The sequence below is a fragment of the Hyperoodon ampullatus genome (assembly GCF_949752795.1).
Source record: "Hyperoodon ampullatus genome assembly, chromosome: 13".
NCBI classification, from domain to species: Eukaryota; Metazoa; Chordata; class Mammalia; order Artiodactyla; family Ziphiidae; genus Hyperoodon; species Hyperoodon ampullatus.
This window is the reverse complement of record NC_136926.1, coordinates 74048413-74071309: the sequence shown is the minus strand read 5'-3', so window position 1 is coordinate 74071309 and position 22897 is coordinate 74048413. Positions and strand designations below refer to the sequence as shown.

At 45.6% G+C, this 22897-nt stretch overlaps 1 protein-coding gene across 1 annotated transcript in view; it reads left to right on the top strand.

Annotated features, from left to right (window-relative positions):
• Positions 1-22897, top strand: part of ALPK2 (alpha kinase 2) — a gene marked incomplete at both ends in the record, with an annotated part of 115834 nt that overhangs the window by 12693 nt on the left and 80244 nt on the right. Inside the window, 4 exon segments of the mRNA XM_079717935.1 lie at positions 16481-16565; positions 16569-16583; positions 16585-16708; positions 16711-18236. Coding sequence (XP_079574061.1) covers positions 16481-16565; positions 16569-16583; positions 16585-16708; positions 16711-18236 — 1750 coding nt within the window.

Here is a 22897-nt window from a genome sequence, read left to right as displayed (position 1 = left end):
TTGGACCAGGCCAGTGGGGGTATATGGGGGACCACTGGTTAAGGATCAGAGATTTGGGCTTCCCTGGTGGCGCAGTGGTTAAGAATCCGCCTGCCAATGCAGGGGACAAGGGTTCGAGCCCTGGTCCCGGAAGATCCCACATGCCATGGAGCAACTAAGCTTGTGCACCACAACTACTGAGCCCACGTGCCACAACTACTGAAGCTCGTGTGCCTAAAGCACACGCTCTGCAACAAGAGAAACCGCTCCAATAAGAAGACCGTGCACCGCAACAAAGATTAGCCCCCGCACACTGCAACTAGAGAAAGACCGCGCAGCTACAAAGACCCAGCACAGCCAAAAATAAATAAATAAAATAAATAAATTTATTAAAAAAAAAAAAAAAGAATCAGAGATTTGCAGCACTCTGTGAGGCCATGTGTGGATACTTACAAGGGCTGGCTCCAGAGTCATACCTCCCAGGTTCAAGTGTCAGCCTCTTAATTGGGCATGTAGCTTATCTTCTATCTGCCTCAGTTTCTATATCTGTAAAGTGGAAATAATAACAGTATCTACCTTGCAAGGCTGGGGGAAGATGACCTGAGATAATACACATAAGGTTTTTAGAACAGTGCCTGTCACTTAGCAAATGCCAGGTAAATGTTCACTCTTTTTACCCTGAGGTCTTTTGTGATTTGTCTGACACAGTTAGTCACTCTCAGTCATAAGAGTTTGAAAGTGGAATCAGGCTGCCTGCCCATTTCAAAGAAGATGAGGTCAAGCAGATCTTGGAATTCTTGAATGAGAATCTTAGCGCAGATTCCAGAGCTGGTATAGTGTGACCGCTGCTTATATAGGTGTTAAGAAGCCAGGTTCTGTCCAAAGACATGGACTCTACCCAGGTAGGCAGGACAGATGCAAGACTGTATGTGAAGCTTGGGGCAATGATTCAGTCTAGATCTTGAAGTATTAACTCAATTCTGAGCCATTACTGAGCTCCAGTGTTACTCAGGCCCACAGGGCCTTTTCCCTTGCTTTTCCTTCTACCTGGAATGTTCTCTCCCCAGATAACCCCATGGCCAGTTCTCTTACTGCCTTCAGGTTTCTGCTTAAAATCACCTGATCACTGAGACCTCCTCTGACCAGCCATCTGGTCAGAAAAAATAGCACTCACGGGCTTCCCTGGTGGCGCAGTGGTTAAGAATCTGCCTGCCAATGCAGGGGACATGGGTTTGAGCCCTGGTCTGGGAAGATCCCACATGCTGTGGAGCAACTAAGCCCGAGTGCCGCAACTATTAAGCCTGCGCTCTAGAGCCCATGAGCCACAACTACTGAGCCCATGCACCACAAGTACTGAAGCCCGCGCACCTAGAGCCCATGCTCTGCAACAAGAGAAGCCACCGCAATGAGAAGCCCGTGCACTGCAATGAAGAGTAGCCCCCGCTCGCCACAACTAGAGAAAGCCCGCGTGCAGCGACGAAGACCCAATGCAGCCAAAAATAAATTAAATAAATTAATTAAAAAATAAAACCAAAATAGCACTCACTGCCTGCCCCCAGCATATCCTGCCTTCCTTATCTTGCTTTACTTTTCATGTAGCATGTGATGTAATGTATGTATGTATGTGTATACACACACATTTAACAGCTTTGTGTAGGTATGATGGATATACAGTGAACTCTATGCATTTAAAGTGTTCAATTCGGTGAGCTTTGACACATGCAGACACCCACGGAACCATCACACCATCAAGAGAGTGGACGTATCCCCTCAAAAGATCTCCCAATGCCCCTTTGCACCCCCACTTTCCTGCCCTCTCTGTCCACCCATCCTCACACGACAACTGATCTGCTTTTGGTCACTGGAGACAAGTTTGTCTTTTCTAGAGTTTTTATATATATGAGATCGTGGAGCATGTACTCTTTTGTAGCTGGCTTCTTTCACTCCACATAATTATTTCGAGAATAATCTGTGTCATTTGGTGTGTCCGTGGTTCATTTCTTTTATGGCTGAGCAGTGTTTCTCAGTTTCATGGTTTGGATCTAGCAGACTTGTTATTCCGTTGATGGACACTTGGGTTATTTCCTGGCATGGTATATATTTATTTGTATTTTTCTTTGTCGTGAGTTTCCCCCAACTGGAAGGTAAGTTCCATGGGGGCAGAAACTTGTCTGATCTGTTCCCTGCTGGACCTCCAGTGGCCAGTGCCCTCTCAACAGGAATTCGATAAAGAGTTGTGGGTTGAATTATGCAATGCATATAGTGCTTTTGTTATCAACTTTACTGAGTCCTGATCTGAGGGGAGAGGAAAGAGCTGATGGGGTTCAGGACACGCTACCCCCAAATATGGTACCTTGGCATATGGAAGATCTTAAGTTGAGGGAATTTTTAATTTTTTTTTATTATTATTTTTTTTGCGGTACACGGGCCTCTCTCTGTTGTGGCCTCTCCCGTTGCGGAGCACAGGCTCCGGACGCGCAGGCTCAGCGGCCGTGGCTCACGGGCCCAGCTGCTCTGCGGCACGTGGGATCTTCCCGGACCGGGGCACGAACCTGTGTCCCCTGCATCGGCAGGCGGACTCTCAACCACTGCGCCACCAGGGAAGCCCGAGGGAATTTTTTAAAATGGAAGAAGCAGGAGGATCACTCTGACCTTCCCCCGTCACCTTTCTTCCCTGAAACAGGTCCTAAAACTCCCCTGTGAAAGGTGTGTCCCCTGTACCAGGAGGAGGGAAGGCCCTGAGATGGGGAAACTGGGGCCAAGAACTCTGTACAAACAAACCTTGTTAAACTCCCCCTTCTCTTCCTGTTACCTCTTCAACATTTACCACCCACAGCCCAAACCCTTCGTCTTGTGAATTCTTCACAAATTTATTGTTTCTGTGTCTAAAAGGTAGAAAAGCTTCCTACTCTGGTCACTTCTTTGGGTCTTCGTTCTCTTGCGAAGGCTCCACATTCATGTACAAATTCAATGGACTTTGTTTGCGTTGCTCCTGTTCATCTGTGTTTGCCAGTTTAATTCCTCCTCCCTCATAGAGCCATTCTCTGGACAGCCATCTGAACCCCGGGGGAAGGATCTGAATTATGGTGGCTTCTTGGTGGTCAGCCTGCTGGCACTGTAGCGGCTGTGCTGCTGAAGGGGTTGTGAAGGTAGGGAATAATGTTAAAAGGCCTCCTGCAGGAGCTGTAGGCCAAGGCCACCATGTCAGTAGCTCCTTGTCACCCATTAAGCTGCAGGGAGCCTGAGTTTCTGGTCGCTCTGTGGCTGCCCCCTTTCTGGCCATGTCATTCCCCACTCCCTGGGCCGCTGCCCCAGTGGGCTGGGACTGCTTCCTCTTGCCAACCCTGCCTAACCTTCCCCGAGCATGGGTCTGCTCCCCCCAGCCCCGTGCCAGCACCCTGCTCTCCTGTCTGCTGCCAGCACTGGGCCTGCTCACCCAGTGGGCCCCAGGAGACGGGAGCAAGGCTGAGGTGCAATGAGGTGGCCCGGTGAAGATGACTAAGAGGGACACAGCTGGCACCAAGGCTCCTACGACAAAGCAGCAGGCAAAGAGAAGCAATTAGATTGTGATGGGTTTCTTCCCTGACCACAGTCTCCAAGGCTGCTTTTGAGAGAGAAGTTCTTGGGTCTGGTTTTGCATGTTCCCCCCGCCTGGGTCGAGCAATTAGCTTTTTTTTTTTTTTTTTTTTTTTTTTGTGGTACGCGGGCCTCTCACTGTTGTGGCCTCTCCCTGTTGTGGCCTCTCCTGTTGCGGCACACAGGCTCCGGACGCGCAGGCTCAGCGGCCATGGCTCACGGGCCCAGCCGCTCCGCAGCATGTAGGATCTTCCCAGACCGGGGCACGAACCCGTGTCCCCTGCATCGGCAGGCAGACTCTCAACCACTGCGCCACCAGGGAAGCCCGAGCAATTAGATTTTTAAAAAAGCAAAACCAACCTGAACAGTCACTGAGTTCCATGGTGGGGGGCAGCTGCTGGGCATTTTCTGGGAACTCATAACCACCAGTCAAGTGGCAGATGATATTTTTCTGGGAATTTAATAAAGGGACATTAACTCTTCATAGATAACGGCAGAGTCATGGAGCTGGAAGCGACTCCAAGACCTTGTCGCTCAGAGTTGATTTCCCCTGGAAGCTTGTTAGAATGCCAGAGTTCCAGCCCTCACCCCGACTGGCAAATCAGATTCGGCATTTTAACGAGATCCCAGGTGATCTGTGTGCACAGTAACGTATGAGAGGCCCTGCTCTATGGATTACCCCGCTCCTTGCTATACGTTACTCCTGGGGAACGCTTGAAAAATACTGATACTCAGGTGCTACTCCCAAGAAATGCTGATTTAATTGGTTAAATGCAATTGATCTAGTCCAGTTCCTTTACTTTATATATCACCCAAGACCCGAGCGATTAGGGGACCCATCCAAGTTTCTAACAACTGGTTAGGAGCAAAGCTAGGATTACCCAAGAATCTTGTCCCCGCAGGGCCCCGGGGTCTCGTCCTGTCACTCACGCATCTCATTCTACCAGGGCCGTCCTCCAAAACAAAATCTGCTAACACACGTGCTGGAGTATAACTCAAAAAGGAGTGATCGTGAGGACTTCCTTGAAAAACAAAACTTCATGGAGGGCCTACAATATACCAGGTACTGTTCAAGACCCTGTTTTTTTTTTTTTTTTGCGGTACGCGGGCCTCTCACTGTTGTGTCCTCTCCCGTTGCGGAGCACAGGCTCCGGACGCGCAGGCTCAGCGGCCATGGCTCACGGGCCCAGCCGCTCCGCGACATGTGGGATCTTCCCGGACCGGGGCACGAACCCGTGTCCCCTGCATCGGCAGGCGGACTCTCAACCACTGCGCCACCAGAGAAGCCCCCTGGGTGTTTTTTGTTTGTTTGTTTTTGTTTTAATTTTCCAAAAGCATTGTTTTTATTTATACAAAGTCCTGCCCACTTCGCAGGCGGGAGGAGTGCGAGGGGTTCTTCTTCAATCCAAGGGCCTCCATATTGTTGTTCCGTCCTGACCAAACACACGGGCAAGCAGCATCATTTGGTAAACTGACTGCAATATTTAATCTCTCTCTGCTAGTGTATCAAGGTCATATCAATCTCTGCTTCTGTAAGAATCCTGAATTTAGGATTTCTGGCTGTCACTACTCCAACTTCTATTTCTGAAGGTTTGAAATCAACTGATGGAACAGTAGACAGGCATGTAATCACAGTTTCCCCTGTCTGTTCAAATCTCCCATCAAATTTCATCTCCACTTTTTTTTTTTTTTTTCGGTACGGGGGCCTCTCACTGTTGTGGCCTCTCCCGTTGCGGAGCACAGGCTCCGGACGCGCAGGCTCAGCGGCCATGGCTCACGGGCCCAGCCACTCCACGGCATGTGGGATCTTCCCGGACCAGGGCACGAACCCGTGTCCCCTGCATCGGCAGGTGGACTCTCAACCACTGCGCTACCAGGGAAGCCCCATCTCCACTTTTTTTTTTTCAGGGAAGCTGGTTGAGGGAATTCCCTGGTGGTCTAGTGGTTAGGACTCCATGCTTCCACTTCAGGGGGCACAGGTTCGATCCCTGGTCGGGGAACTAAGATCCCACATGCCACACGGTGAGGCCAAAAAAAAAAAAAAAGAAAGGAAGCTGGTTGACTCTTGCTGCAGTGGCTTTAAAACCACAGTAGTAGCAGCACAGTGAAGTCCCCAATCTCATGGAGTAGGGATGAGAGGGGGAGTCACACATTAGGCAGACCAGTAAAACCAGTAAAGTGTCTGGTGACAAAGAGTAAAGGAAAGCCAGGGAGGTGTCAGGGGAGGAAAGTGCTCTCCAGTGAGCTGCTGGGAGCAGAGATGCGATGGGCAGGAGCGGAAGAGGGGTGTGATTATTACCTGGGGAAGAGTGTTCTCATCAGAGGGAATAGCAAGAGCAGAAGGAAGCCTGGAGGTGGGAGCGTGCAAGGTCCCTGTGGCTGGGGAGGGTTGAGGGAGGGGACAGTCGTAGGAGAAGGATCCCAGAGACAAGACTGTTGGGTCTTGGAGGCCATGATCTACGCATGTTGAATCTTACTTTGAATGAGATGCAGACACACAGGAGGGTTTCTAAACAGAGAAATGATCTTTTCTGGCTTCATTTTAAAAGGATGCTGCTGGGCTGCTGTGGTGTGCATGTTCTGTCTATAGAGTAGACAGGGCACGGTGGGGGGAGACCTGCAGGCAGCGACTCGGTAATTCAGACAAAAGGTGAAGAGGCTTGGTCCACGGTGGTCCTGGAGAAGGTGGCAGGAAGCCATCAGGTTCTGGATGCATCTGACAGCACCAGATATGCTGCTGTTGGACCGGATGCTGGAGGGGAGTGGAGGACCGACTCCAAGGTGTGCGGCCCGAGCAATCGGCAGAATGGAATTGCAGATTGTTTTGAGATGAGAAGCGGGTTTGGATGGGAAGATCAAGGTTTGTTTTGGAGCGTGCTGGCTATTGAAATAAATTAACAGTATCAGTCCTTTGGAATTCTAAGCTAACTTGCTTTTATGAAAGAGCTCTGGGTCCTCCGAGCCTGTGTCCAGTGGTGCGTTGTTCTCTGTCCTGCTCTCAAGAGGCCATGTCTTTCACAGATGGATTTGCAGTTTAATCTAGGAGTCTTTCTATTGTCACAATGTCCCTTGAGATTTCTGGAGACATTCTGGGACCCTAGGCTGGCTTGGTGGCCTATCGGTGAGGTGCGTGGGGATTGTTTGCGGCTACGCTTGAGTTTTCTTTTGATAAGAGAGGTCAGTCGTCTGTTAACTAAGCCTGTTGGCTGTAAGGCCATGAAATATTTTCCCTTCTGAAGTCAGTTGGCTCATTTCTTGTTCAGAGTGTCTGGTTGGTCTGCATTTGGTCCCAGAGGCACAAAAAGCTGTCAGAAGCGCAGCACTTTTGTGCCAAATGGAAGCCAGGAAACCACTCCCCAAACAAGGCCAGGCTGAGATCCGTCCTCTGCCCTCCACTTACTGGCTCCCCTACGTCCTTCGCTAGGTACCCGGAGCTAACGTTCGTTTAGCTCAGTCCTACCTGAGCCCTGACTGCTCATTACAGTCACCTGGGAGGTTTAAAAAACACCAGGGGCAAAGCCCTTCACCCTGATTTTTTGGGGGGGCCCCTGGCACTGGTATAATTTTCCCTCTTTTATTTTTTTTATTTATTTTATTTTTTTTGCGGTACGCGGGCCTCTCACTGTTGTGGCCTCTCCCGTTGCGGAGCACAGGCTCCGGACGTGCAGGCTCAGCGGCCATGGCTCACGGGCCCAGCTGCTCTGCGGCATGTGGGATCTTCCCGGACCGGGGCACGAACCCATGTCCCCTGCGTCGGCAGGTGGACTCTCAACCACTGCGCCACCAGGGAAACCGCCCTCTTTTAAATAGACTATTTTTTCGAGCAGTGTTAGGTTCACAGCAAAATGGAGCTGAAAGCACAGTTTCCATATCTACCCGCTGTCCCCAACACAGACTCTCCCACTGTCTGTGTCCCCCATGAGACAGGGATGTTTGTTACAACTGATGAGCCTCCACCGACACATCGTTACCAGCCAAAGTCCAGGGTTTACATCAGGGCTCACTCTCGGCATTGTACAACCTATGGGTTTGGGAAAATGCGTAGTGACATCTATCCACCAATATAGTATCATACAGAATTGTTTCACTGCCCTAAAAATCTTCTGGCACTGGTATTTTTTTAAAAGCACTCCAAGGGATTCTAGGGTTCAGCCAGAGCTGAGAACTACCGATTTAGAGCTTTGTGTGTGCCAGGTCCTGCTTTAAGCACTTTACAGGAATTAACTCCCATAATCCTCATGTCACCCCCTGGTGTAGGCCCAGTTATTGTCCTGAGCCACTCAGTAGCTTGTCCAATATCACATGGATGGTGGACGGGCAGCGTGTGAACCCAGGCAGGCTTGCCGCTAAGTCTGTCCCTTACCCATTATACACTGTACTGACTTTGTAACCTGCTTCCCCGATCTGCTCAGAACTGCACCTGAGTGACGAGGAAAAGTAGAATTTCCATGGCGGTTCTCTCCTGAGCAGAATTCTGTGCTTCCATCCCACAGCGCCTGTCCTTCAGAGCCCTCTCCCCACACAGCTCATTTCTTCTCTGTCACTTACACACGACCTGCTTGTTCCAGCTCCGATACATCTGCCGGGAATGCCCTTCCCTCCTCCCCATCTAGCCAAAGTCTAATCCTCCCCGCAGGGCTCAGGTTACCTGCTCCTGGCTCCATTCCCTGAGATCCAGGCCACCCTGACCTCTCCCCTCCAATCCACCAGAAGCGCTCAGTGCCTCAGCTGTGCCTTTTGGAATATGATGACACTGGAGTTTGCAAATCACATGCTGCTCCCTGTTTAATACCTGAAAAGTCTTATCTCTCAGCAAAATTGGTAGCTCCCCCAGGGAAGGAAACAAGTCTTATTCCAGCCATTTTTTCTCTCCCTTTTCAAGTCCCATGCAGTGTGCCGGGGATATGTGGTCATAGGTCCGACAGGACACATGGGAGGATGGGGTGTCCCTGCTTAGCCAGAGGCCTTAGGAGAGCGGGAGCACACCTTCCTCACGCTGGTACCCTGTGCAGTGTGGTGAGCATCTCACAGAATGATTTCCACTCTTCCCTAAACGACTGCTCTGATCTGCTTCCCAGTGAATTGGAGCCTGAGGTCCAAACCCTTCAGTCTGGGATGGAAAATCGTTCACCCTCTGGGTACTGCCCACCTCCTGGTGGGCGACTCTTCCTCCTCACTGGCCTGGGTCCACCCCACTTTCTGCCTGTGGTTTGGTGTAAATATTAATTGCATCCCTCCTCACTCTCTAAAGCGTCCTGCTTCAACAGTAAATCATTCAGTTGCCCTAACTTTCAGCTCAGCACTCCGCCGGCTTCCAAATGAAGCGGGGTTTGTTGTTTTCCGTGAGGGCCCGGAGCTTTCCCACCTCCTCTCACCTTTGGCCGTTCCTTCTGCCCGGAGTGATCAGCCCCCTTCCCAACCTCAGGCATGTACCACCTTTCCTGCCAGAATCCTACTGTGTATTTCCTAGACCTGCTTCAGCTTTCAAGTTCCCAGGACACCATTATCATGTGCCACCCCCTACCCCCAAATTTCTATAATTGGTCTGATTTTTAGTGGTTAGCACATACTGTCCTGTACTGGAGCTGCTTATATAGACACCTCGTTTCCCTTATTGGATGGGGAGCTCCTGAGGCGGGCCTAGGAATTTAACAACTTTATCTTCCATACAGCAGCTAACTCAGTGCCTTGCACGTGGGAGATATTTCTTCTTTTTTTTTAGTTGTGTAACTTAAGAGAGTCATTTCTTCTTTGGACCTCAGTTCCAAAATCTGTAAAATAAATCATCTCTGTATCAGGGTCTAACCAGAAAGATAGCGACCAAGCATTAAATGCAGGGTTACACAGGTGATTGAGCCAAACAGGCGGATATATTCCCATATCCTTCACACTATTTCTGGTTGCTAGTCTGTTCCAGCTATCTGTCTGTTCTTATGGTCATAATCTGTGTGTGTGTGTGTGTGTGTGTGTGTGTGTGTGTGTGTGTGTGCTAGTAGTGGTGTAGTATAGTGAAGACAGAGATCTTATAATACTGTTCATTTTTATTAGGGGAATTTGCAGCTAAAATCCCTAACTGCAAATTTGTTTTGCATTTGTTTCCTTTTGATCAATTTCTTGAACCTAATATGGTTTTTGACAGTTTTGTCCAGTTTCATAGTTGCTATTGGAAAAGGGGGTTTACTGACTTCTTCCTCCGCCATATCTGGAAGTCCCCATATTCATTGATTTTTGAGTGTTGATCCAGCATTGTTTTTCTCAGATAACCTCACTTGTTTAGAATGTATACATTTTTCTAAATATTGTGGATTCGGCTGGCTAATATTTTTAAGGACTTTTGCTGATATTGGGCAGTGAGGTCCCCCAGAGATTAGCATCAGCAGGAAGCCGCCATCTCCTATCTGCAGAGACAAAGGGAGGCGGCAGGGCTACCAGTTCCGGATGGGCCTGTCCTGTAGGACCTGGAGCTACAGGAGGGTAGAAATGCCTGCTAGAAATGCCACCTGAAGCTGTCTTCTCATGTCTTCCCACCCTCCCATCTCCTGCCTTCTTTTGGTCAAATGCAGCAGAAAGCTGGTGGTCCTGGGAGCTGGGGAGATGCAGCCTCCAGGGGCCAGCTCTGTGATACAGAGCAAAAGAGGGGACGGTGGGCAGAGTGGGTGGGAGGTAGGCAGTCCCTGGAGCAGCACGGCCCAAAGGACCCCTTCAGCTCTCCAGGTGTGCGGCTCAGTACACCTGTCAGATAAATAACTAAATAAATTGGTACATGTACAAGGAATCTCCTCATCAGGTTTGAAATATGTCCAGCTAGCTGCTTATGGAAAATTTCAAGAAATTCTGTGTGTTTCTAGTGTTGGAATTCTTCCATCTGTATAATAAATATAGTTTGGGGGCATATAAGGGGCTTGCTTATTCCTTTAGTTATTCTGAATAAGTCAATTTATAAAATGGATAGCAGCAGTTAGGCAAGTCATAAAATACAGACACTTAGTGTCAGAAAATATGATGACCCTCACCTGGCGCTCTGACTGTGGAGAGGACGAGGATGTCATCACGTAAGTATTTATTGAGCCCAGCCTCTCCCCTTCATGCTGCACGGCCAGGCATGGCTCAGGGAGGGGGCGGGGAGACACTGCAGACTGCTTGTTCCCAGATCCTGTTTTCTTCCAGTGGAATGTGGAATACGTAATAAAATAGAATAATATCTGAAATTCAGAGAGGATTCCAAATCTTACCTCTAGCCAGTAGTTTCAGCTTCCACTCCTATGAACTCTTGTCTTCAGGGCTCCTGGCCAGACTGCACAGTTTGAGTGTCAGCAATTTTAACATTGTTGGGAGAGTTTTTTGGGGAGCAGGCAAGTGACCTCCAGGAGACAAGAGGGGAAAGGAACAGCGACAGGAGCTGGGCTAATCTGCTTTTCAGTCCACATGGGGAGCAGTAACTTATTTTGTTTGTGCCAGTGGAATCACGAATAAATAAATGTATGAAATAATGCATTTGAAAACACAACACCCTTAGGGGATGATGCTGGTGATGGTGATGATGATGGTGACTGAAGTGTAGGGGATTAAAAGTGTATCTCGCAAGATGGAAATAAAGACACAGACCTACTAGAGAATGGACTCGAGGACATGGGGAGGGGGAAGGGTAAGCTGGGATGAAGTGAGAGAGTGGCATGGACATATATACACTACCAAATGTAAAATAGCTAGTGGGAAGCAGCCGCATAGCACAGGGAGATCAGCTCGGTGCTTTGTGACCGCCTAGAGGGGTGGGATAGGGAGGGTGGGAGGGAGGGAGATGCAAGAGGGAGGAGATATGGGGATATATGTGTATGTATAACTGATTCACTTTGTTATACAGCAGAAACTAACACACCATCGTAAAGCAATTATACTCCAATAAAGATGTTTAAAAAAAATAAAATAAAATAAAAGTTTATCCTTTTGGATAGGTCTTTTGCACTGGTAGCTAAAGAAAAAAATGATTCCATGTCTTTAATTGCACTTGTTATATTCTGTTCCCCAACCCCTGTCTCCATGTTCTTATTTTATAGCATTATTAGTCCTGTGGATACTTGCCCTGGGCTCTTAATTCTCACCCACATTTATAACACTTGCCCACAAGGCACAAAACCATCCTAAGTTGGTGCGATCCCAAGGAACTTCTAGAATTAGCGCCCCTCCCCGCCTCCTGCCACCCCACCTCCACCCCAGCATGGATGGAGACCAGCCTCCTCCTTCCCAGGTCAACGTTTCGGTTAGCCCATTGTCTGCCACGATTGTTAGCCACTGCTGCAGACAGCCATGATGTTAAATTATCGCCTCTGAATTTTTTGGACAAACGCCCTCAGGGAAAATATTGTTCACGCTGGGTGAGCTCTGAATCAGGTCACAGAAAGACAGTCGCATGCGTGAGGTCTTCCAGGAAAACACCAGACAGGTCAAATAATGATGATTCTCTGGGAATGGGGCTTTGGAGTTGCTCCAACCCTGTTCTGCTTCCTTCAGTGGCTGCCAGGCTGCTGATTTTCACTGTGATTGTGGACTCTTGGTTCTCGAGGCTACCATGGAAGTAGGGATGGGGGGAGAGGACTAGGGCAAGTTAAACTGCAAAAAACTCACTGTTCTTACTGAGATTCAGCCATTTTTTTGTTGAATAAAGGCTACCTACATGGCCTTTGGCTGATGTTCAGAGTTCTGAAAAAGTTGATTCAGACAAATTTTGCCAGGGTTCTTGTTGCTTTTATAAAGGAGGAAACTTCCAGGCGTCCTGATTTCATAGTTTTTGCTGATGCCTTCCATCTTCCACCTCTACCATGCCATTTGGCACAGAATTGACTTCCATCATTATGCTAAGTGAATATTTATATTATTTTCTTAATTTAGAAATTTGGAAAACTTGTATCCATCGTTATAAGCTTGACAGTTTCCCAATAGTTCACAATTGTTCTTATACAATCAGTAGTAATATTAAGGAATGGGATTCTTAAAAATATTGTATATTGAACCATATTAATATTTGGAGATCTTACGAACCAAGGTTTTCCACATGACTAATACGTGATGTTACAAAATCATACATGGGTTAGAGACATATGTAAAATACAATGCAGACCAATGGATTCTATGTAACAAGTATGAAAAATTCACTGGTATGGTTTCAGATTCCACATTGCAACTCATCTTTGTGTGGTATCAAAGAGGTTATCTGCAATCATATGAAAAGACCATTAAAATACTGCTTCGTTTTCCAACTACATATCTGTGTGAGGACAGATTTTCTTCATATACTTCAACCCAAACAATGTGGTGTATCACACTGAAAACAGAAGCAGATACAAAACTCCAGCTGTTTTCTATTAAGCCACATGGAAAAAATGTAAAGCAATACCACTCTTCCTATTTTACTTTGTTTTGGAAAAATATGGGTATTTTTCATAAAAATATGTTATTTATGCAAACATGTAATGAGTTAATTTTGTTATTTTTGAAGGGATAAACAAACGTTTTTGAGTTTTCTCAGTTTTAATTTTAATATGGTCAACATTGATGGATATAACCCCCATAAACAAACGTTCTTTGAGTGTTCAATTATTTTTGAGGGCTTGAAGGGGTCCTGCTGCCAAAATGTTTGAGAACCTCTGGTTTAGGCTAATTCCAGGCAGTTCAAGCTCAGAAGAAGCTCCATCTACTTAAGGTCACATGCATCCCTTTTTCTCTAATATGAAAATGTTTCACTTAGAAAGAACCTAGAGTATTCAGGCAAGATTTTCACAGCAAAAGTGGAAGAAGGCTGCTGTCTCCTTCAGGCAATAGGAAAGGTAGGCAAGGAGAGAACGCAATTCATTGTTCAGGGAAATTCTTCCAGGATGGTTTTACATTCCTGTCACATCACTGTGGGGCACACTCTGCCAGCATCTTGCAAAGACTCTAAACCCCGATGCTATGTTCATACCATTTCAGCAGCTATCACTGAAGTCCCTTTTTTGGACTCCCTTTGTCCTTCTGGACCACACCATACAGCTTGGCACAGAACTGACCTACAAAATTCTCTGAGAAATTTGCAGTATCTCCCCCCAGTAGATTTTTAGTCATTTTAGGGCTGGACGTGATGTCTCCTCCATCTCCCTGACTCTTCTTCAGCTCTTACCATCATATTGGTTCATACACTTGTTGTCAGTTGACCCATCAAGATGAAAACTTAGAATAGAAAGATTTTATTTGCAAATATGATCTCTCTCTACACCCTACCATTTCCCTTCTCTGAATGTCCACTTTCTAACAGGATTCACAGAGCCAAGCAACAGAGTCAGAGGCTCTGGTTTCCTATCCGAGCTCCACCACTTACCTACTTTGTCACTTTGGGGAAATGGCTCCTTTGAGCCTCAGTTTTGCAGACAGGGAGCAGCTAGCACACTGTATAATAGAGGAGGTATCAGCAAAGGCTGCGTTCCTTGCCTGATTTTCTCCACCTCCTTGTTAGGATGCTTAGAGATAATTATTAGGGCATGCCAACCACAAACCATAACTCTCTCAAAGGCACTCATTAGCCAGTGAGAAGTTAATTATACTTAATCCAGTTCCTTTTCCTCTTTAATGTACTCAGGATGACTTGTAAATCTTATATCAGCTAAAACACATGTTCCATAAAGTCCCACATTACTAAATCGTAACATTTCCCCATCTGTTAATATAGTCATTCAGAAGTTAAATATATTTAATTCATTTATCTTCTCCATATTTTTCTCAAATTTGTTTTGTTTTCCCTCCTTGATTCTGGAGAATCATCTCTATTCCCTCCTTTATTGCTTTCTTACCTGGTCCTTTGCGCCTCTTGGTCTTATTTTCCTCTCTTCCTTTTCCTTCTTCCCACGCAAGTTATAGTACCTTCAGGATAACTGGTTTGTCCAGCAGAGGGATCATGGCCTGGATAAATCAGGAAATCACAATTACTTGGGATTCTCTAGTAGCCCATGGTGCTGTTTTACACCCCTTGTAAGCTCTCGACTGAGGCCAAATCTCCAAGGACTAATCAAAAAGAAGCATGAAGGGAATGACGTGGGCAATGTGAAACTCATGCAAAAGTCATTTTCTCTTCATGCCTCTCTCAGCTTTAATTAAAGAGACCTAAGCCTAATGAATGGTGATGAGGAAGAGGGTGTCTCCAAGGGTGGACCAAGGACAATTTGTAGCAGAATGCATCTGGGAACTTGAAAAGTAAATTCTTAGGCCCTTTACTCAGATTCTGATTCAAGAATTTTGAATGGAGTTCCCTGATAATTCTTCTGCATACTTCTTGAGAATCAGCGATAACCTGGTCTTAACACTGCCTCATCCTTTCTTTTCTTTTTTTTTTATTAAGTTATATTTGACCTACAACACTGTGTAAGTTGAAGGTGTACAATATATTGATTTGATACGTTTATATTGCAATATGACTGCCATAGTAGCGTTAGCTAATACCTCTCTCACATCACGTAATTATCATTTTAGCACTTTTACATTCTTACAGAGTACATGTGGCATAAAGTTTCTGCTTTACAAAGTCCCTTCATATTGTTTTTTTTTTTTCATTTGAACCTCCAAATAACTTTGTGAAATAGACAGGAGCAGGTACTGTTTCCCCTGGAAAGTTGCCCTAAATTTTAGTCTCCCCAGGCTGTTGGTCAGGGCAAATCCAGAGATTAGCTTTGGGTCAGGCTTGGTCAACCTCAGCCACTCCTGAATGTCTTCTACTTGGGAACCAAGTTACCAAAAGAAACAGGGTATTAATAAAATTGGAATCAGTCTATGATTTCTGAAAATGAGGGCTATGTGAGCAGGCACCCAGCGACTGAGGGCTTATGAGCACATGAGCTCAGGAGACAAAGAGGTCCCTCCAGTAAGGAAGAGAGAGGATAAGGAAGACTGAGTCCCATAGCTGTAAGCGTCTAACACTGACCCTCCTGGGTTAGATATTTGTGCATCTTTTGCATGCACCAGTCAGTAAAGATCTGAGCATCATCTCTAAGTCTGAGCCAGACCCTCAGCTCCTGCCTTCTGAAAGTGGTTGCCTTCTGAGCTGGATAATACATAGACTGAGATCAGCAGTGTTACAATTACAATGAGGTCAAATGAGATAAACAAGAATGCAAATATAAAGCAAGTATAACAAGTTTTTATTGGGACTGCAGAGCCTGCATAAGGGTCTTAATGGTAAAGGTCAACAAAGCAGGTCAGGCTCCAGGCTCCGTGTGGCTCCAGTCAAGAAAGGGAGGAGCCACAGAGCACCATCCCTCGTGGAGCAGGGAGGGAGAGCAGGCTTGGTTTGATCCAGGATTCGGTTTCTTCCCTGCTGGGCCAAAGCCAAACACCTGGCGGGTCTTGGTCAGGATGGCATGTGGACATTGGTTTCCAGCCAGAGGAGTTCATGGCTGTGATTTAGGCTTTATAATCACGTTAAATTAAAGAGGAAGTGGCACTATGCTTCCTACACATAGTCCTAGTATGGTATCATCTTTACAGCCTCCTGGCAAGAACCATGCCTTCTTAGCATGATCTTAAAAAGAGTTACTGCTTATACTATTGAACTACAGGAGTTAGAGTACTTTAGTTATTTGTGTATAATACCTTACTCCAGAAAGTAATGCTTTTTCAAACTCCTATAACATAGAATGACTTAAAAGGAGAGAAGAAGAAACTAGAATATAAAACGTTTCTCCATTCCTCTGAGTAATTCATAGCATTTTCAATTTGGGGTAAGATCGTGAAGAGTCTTAAGGGAAAATGCTGAGCATCTCAGCCAGTTGCCTCTGACCACAAACCCCTCCCTAGGGGAACCACAGATCTCCTTGAGTGTGCAGGAAAACCATGGTCATTTTCTGTGTGTGCCATGAGGCAAGAAAAGTAGGCATGCAAACTTACCTGTATCTTCTCTTCATCCTAGCGGTACCCAAAATGATGCTGCTATTTATCAAATCTCTGCTAAAAACTGTTTGGGGATGATCTGCTGCTCTGCAGTGAAGATCCATTGAAGTGCATCTTCAATCCACGGAAGTGGAGTGTCCATCAGAGAATCAACAGCTCTCTCTTAGCCCGAAAGATGACAGGAACACAGTTTGCAAACATGAGACATATGAGCAGGAAAGCACACATCAAATTGATGAGAAAGAGCATCCTATAAGGAAGAAGAAAACATTGCCTCGGGTCCTCCCGCATCAGCTGACTCCCCCTCCTCCAAATTCAATGGTGCATGTTCACTCCAGCTATTGGCTGATAATGACCTTGGTATATCCAGTTCTGAAAATCCCTTGGATGTTAAAGACATGAGGCAAACTGAAGAGGCTTGTGATCCCGATAACACAGAGGACATTGCAGAGGGGTTGCTTTGTTCTAATTCAAGTAATATTCCTGATAAACAAGATGTGTGTGGCCACAGGACAGTGCATTCCAAACGATCAAGGTTAATGGATGGTGCCTTAGACACTAATGGCCCTAATGAAGAAGTCTTAAACTCTAGTCATCAAAATCCCAAAGTACAGAAATGCATCAGCTTTAGCCTACCGCTGATGGAGGCAGCCTCATCCACTTCCCCAGGTGACAGGGCCACGAGCAACAAGCCAGTCAGCCGCCCGGCTTCCAGCATAGACTTTGACAGTGTTTATGAACTTTGCTCAGAGATAACCCTAACCTACACCGAGGAGTTTTCAGACAATGACCTGGAGTATCTGGAATGTTCCGACGTCATGACAGATCACTCTAATGCAATTTGGCAAAGGGACCTGCAGGGGACTGAGCGTGTTTTTTTATTAGAAAGCGATGACGAAGAGATGGAATTCAGTGAGTGTCGCCTGGGTGGGTGTGAGCATTTCCTCAGTGAAATGGGTTGTGAGCCTCTGGTGTTGGGTGACACCGGGCCTATGGATGCCACCGCTGGCCTCTGTGGTTATCACTCACCATCCCAAAAAGTGGAGGTATGGGGCAGCCTAGCCTCCATGCACGGTGCCTCATCCCCACAAACTGGGATGACCCTGCCTGTGGGACCTCACCAGGATGGAGCGTCTGTGGTGACAGACCAGGGGAGATACAAACCACCCACTGCTCCTGAAGCTGCTGAAGATGGCTATCCAGGAATTCAAGGGGAAACCAGAGGCGGCCACCAGGCAGGAAAGGAATTTGCCAGTGATCATCTGCTAAACATGGATAAAGCAGTAACAGAGAGAGAGAGGAAGCACTTATCTGGTGCGTTAGGAAAATCAGGGATGAACCAGTGTTTGGAGACTGTGGCTGAGAAAAGAGTAGGGGGAAAAGACTTATGGAGCCGGAGGGGCTCAGAGAAACCTGCCAGGGCGAGGCGACCGGGGATGAAGGGAAAAGCCAAGAACCTGAACCCCAACCTGGAAGAAAGGGCAACAGAAGCCTCCCTGAATCGCCTGTATCCCAGAGGACCTGTTAAGCACCCACCAACCCCAAGTGACAAAAGAGAGAGTTCCCATGCCAAAGCAGAAGCGACTGATTTGAATTCCCAGTTCCATGCAGGAGGCTGTGCCATTCCAACCCAAGCAGAGCAAGAAGCAAAAATCCTGCAGACTCCACCAGGCTCACTCTCCAAAGAAGGGAACTTGGACTTGCAGGCAGAAGGGGTGTGGGTTACAAACGTACTTGAAACAAGCAGGGTTCCAGACTGGAGCGATCATCCTCAGGTAAGACTCCTCTTTTAAAAAATTATAAGCTCAAATGTATTTGTGCGTGTGCACATGTGCGTGTGCACGTGTGTGTGTGTCCCTTCCCTTCACATTCACCATTGCTGTTCCACAATGTACAGCAAAATGGTTCTTCCAGTACCATCAGGGTACTTGTGAATGACAGGGGCTGCTGCTGGGAAGGAAATCTGGTTTTGAAAAAAGGCCCAGATAAACCCTAAGCCATCCTAATTATAGCAAAAGACAGATAGAAGTAAGAGGCACTCAGAGGATTCTGGACAGCTGGAAAAAGAAATCTGATATTTTGTCTACTGCATGTGTTTTACCAGGCAATGTCACTATTTAGAAAGTTTTTAAGCAAATGTTTTGGGTGTAGCTTGTAAAAAAAAAAAAACCAAAACATTCTTTTTAGTAATGTTTCGGGGCAGTTTGAAAACTGGTAAGTGCTGGCTTTTATCAGAATTCATAGTATGAATGAAAGATTTCTGTGTGTCTAAATGATTTGCAGAATTCACTTGATGCTGGAGAAAGGAGATAAAGTAGATTTTGCTGTGCTCAAAAATCAAAGTAGATTTTTGAATGAATGTCTGTTTTATTTTATTTTTCTTAGACCACAAAGTACTAAAGAGGCTAAGAAATCACAGCAGGAAGCAAAAAAAAAGTTTTACTCTATTACTGATTTGGGGGTGTCTTTGAAGAAGATGCAATTGAATTAATGGGAATAATTAATGTACAAATATGTTATGCTTGATATATGAACTTATTATATTTATAATTTTAAAGGGTTCCAAATGGGCTTTGAACTGATGCTATGCTATGACCAAGATTTGGTTTTTGGAAATAAGTACCTAAGAAAAGTTATTTATCAATTATTTTTACTCAGCCTCTGTTCTCCCTTCTCCCAGCTTTGTGGTTGGGACCTAGTATTGTTTTTGTAGAAGACTAGATATACTCCAAAGAAAATTAAGTATTCCCAAATGCATTCAAAGTTATTGAACTCCCTTTGTGAAAAAGTAAAAATTTAATATATTGATTTCTAAAGACCCAGTCATAAAATAGCCTAAAAATCTCCAGATCCAAGGTAGTTTTTTCCTAAGCAAATTGTTCTGTTCCACTTGCCAAATTAGCCATATAAAGGTCACATTTATACTTTACTTCTTTGAAGGAGTGCCAGCTTTATCCTTTTTGGTTGTTTAACACACCAATGACCACAGATTCATGCCTAAGAGGAGTTTATAGAGGCGGTTTGGCCAAAAAGTAATACAAAATTAAGTTATAATGTAAAATTTTCCATGTCAATAAATACAGCATTTCCCTTTCTACTCATAAAATGCTCTTCCTGACTCAGCTAAGTGCCTTTTCACAGTCGTTTATCCATGTTGAGCATTTCACTGGGCAAATTACTTCAATTCTTAAAGGTTGTGTGTGGAGCAAGGGGAAGGGAGGGAGCAAAGTGGCCCAAAAAAAGTAAGTGAAAGAGAGGGGGCCATTGACAATGTTAGTTTTAGACCCATCGCTGTGGGAGGCAATGCCTAGCTCCCTCAGCTGCCAGAAGTTGAGAGGCGCTCAAGGAAGGAGCCCCCTTTGTCATCCTGAATTCTGAGATGGAGAGCCCTGGGGACCAGGAAGCTCACTTGTTTCCTGGCAACACAGTGAAAAAGAATGGACGGTCCCTGGGACACTCTTGTCTCTGCCAAACTTCTAATGGGACTCTTGCTCACACAGTCACACATTCATGGATGCACACCCACCTTGCCAGCTATCAGCTCAAGGTCCCATCTGTGGTTTCACACATGACCAAGGAGATTATCTCAGGACACTGGACATGAATTTTTAGAAAGCTTGCATTCTGCAGGTAGAGGGGCCATTTCTCACTCTGCTGTTCTCAGTAGCAGAGTCGACCTCTCACTCAAGGGACAATGTGAGTAGAAGCTATATATTAAATAGTTCTGTGTAGCCCCAAGTTAGAAATAGGATCTCTGTACCTGTGGCATTTACTGACCCTTAACTAAAGCAGGAACGTTCTGCCACAGGTATAGTGGCATAGTGAGTGAAGGTTTCTTTTACCCATGCAAAAAGTTACTCTCTAACTGTAGACGATGTCTGTATTTCTTACACATGTACACAGCATAGCCACATTTACAGGAAATGGCTAAATATCATTGCAAATGTGACACCAAAGCATTAGGGGGTCATTGGGGACTAAATGAAATTTTTTATAGTATTGCTAAAAAAAAAAAAACAGCCCAAGATTGGTGAATCTTTCCATAACTAAGTCAAAAGACATTTAAAATATTTATTCTCAGACATCTGAGGCTCGTGGGAACTTAAAATTTGAAATGGTTAAAAATCCTTGGTTGAAGGTAATATTAATAAATTTGCCCTCTCCTGACTCTTGCCTGATTCACTTACCTTGAAGGTGACTAGCAGTAGAAACAGTGACCAGCATCTTACCTTTTAGTATTTTCGCTTCACCTTTGTATTGCTTTTAGCATTCTGAGAAACATTCCATATCTCTAATTCTACGTTACAAGAACAAGGCAAACGTGTAGACTAAACTGAATCCAGGAGTCCTTACTTGCTGTCTTCCTTTCCCACTCTAACAAGGCAAAGCCATCTTGTTCTGATTTGTCTTGAGATAGTACTTACCCAGGCTAAGACTGGAAAGCCCCCAGTTGCTCTACATTTATGGAAGATTCCTAAATTAATCCCAGTTTGGGAGTGGAAAACAGAAAGGGTACCCCAGGCTAACTTGAATCATCTTCAAGGGTCACACTGCCCATCCTTCACCTTCGTTCTGATCTTGCTTTCTTTTTTTTTTTTTTGCGGTACGCGGGCGTCTCACTGTTGTGGCCTCTCCCATTGTGGAGCACAGGCTCCGGACACGCAGGCTCAGCGGCCGTGGCTCACGGGCCCAGCCGCTCCGCAGCATGTGGGATCCTCCCGGACCGGGGCACGAACCCGTGTCCCCTGCATCGGCAGGCGGACTCTCAACCACTGCGCCACCAGGGAAGCCCTGATCTTGCTTTCTGGATCCAACTCAGAGGCAGGGCCGGCTAGTCTGCCTCTCTTAAGTTTCCCTGGAGCCACACTGGGGTACGATCATCCTCACTCTTAAATCAGAAGTACTGTGTCTGTCCTTCTGCTTAGCTGCCCAGCTTCACCCCAGAGAGATTTGCATTGCTCTTTGGGATCATGGGAACTCAAGTGTACGGTATGGAAATGTATTCTTAGGTTCTGATAGCTAAGAATCTTCCTGACCAGGAATCAGCACTAAGCATAAGGGGTGAGCTCCATGATGGTAGTGAGTTTGGTCACTGTTTTGTTCACTGAAATGTCCCAAGTCCTTGGAATTGTACTGGTCACATAATAGGCACTCAATAATTGAATGAGTAAATAGCCATACGGTACTAGATAACTAGATTGAGTCTTCTCCCTTTTTTTCTTGATGAGTCTGGCTAAAGGTTTGTCAATTTTGTTTATCTTCTCAAAGAACCAGCTTTTAGTTTCAATAATCTTGGCTATTGTTTTCTTCATCTCTATTTCATTTATTTCTGCTCTGATCTTTATGATTTCTTTCCTTCTACTAACTTCAGGTTTTGTTTGTTCTTCTTTCTCTAGTTGCTTTAGGTGTAAGGTTAGGTTGTTTATTTGAGATTTTTGTTTCCTGAGGTAAGATTGTATTGCTATAAACTTCCCTCTTAGAACTGCTTTTGCTGCGAATTCCAGGTATAGTCATGTATGATTCTAATAATCATTGGTCTCAACTACTTTATGGCCTTCATTGTCAGAAGTACATTCCTTGGTTCCCCTCACATACCACCTTTCCACTAGGAAATTGCTACCCATTGCTCTTCTGGCCCTGGGGATGGGTTGGTTTATGCTAAACTGTCCACACTTTGTATTTGGCTTCCTTGTGAATGCTGGTAATTCAGATACATCCTTGGCCTTGTCCATGCCCTATCAGCTCTCTCAAATTGCTACCTAGGTCCAGGAAGATCTTACCACATCCCCCTAGCACTCAAGACCTTCCACAATATTGCTTCTATTTACCTCTGAGAGGCAAAGCAGACGTACACACTGGCTACCTTATCTGGAAAAGGAAGACTTTTCTCAGGATGTGTTTTTTCCATCTTCTGGTCTGGAACGCCGTCACTCAGCTTGTTGCTAGTTCAGTTCACCTAGTCCTTCAAGGCCAAGGTGTAGGTCCTTCAAATTGTACTTCCCCTGAAGCACTTTCCTCATCCCTAACTATGATTTCTCCTTCCAGAGAAACAGCATTCTTGTCCTCATTCTTTGTATAGTGTGGTGAGCTCTGGACCTGAGTTTGGTTCCTGCCCTACTGCTTTCTGACTCTGTGCCCTGGGAAAAACTACTTAAGCTCTCCCAGCCCCAGTTTCCTCATCTAAAACAAAATAATAATAATAACAATAATAATAACAACCACCACCACCTCACAGAGTGTTGTATGGATTAAAGCCTTGCATTAAATGCTCAGCACAGTACATATTATGCAGTTAACATTTAATAAGTATTTTCATTTTTTAATTTATTATTTACCTTCTTAATCCATATGTCCCTTCTCCCCATATCAGCCTCCTCTTGGCTGACTACAAGAGGATTTAATACCTTTTTTTAATTGAAATTTTTAATGAGATATT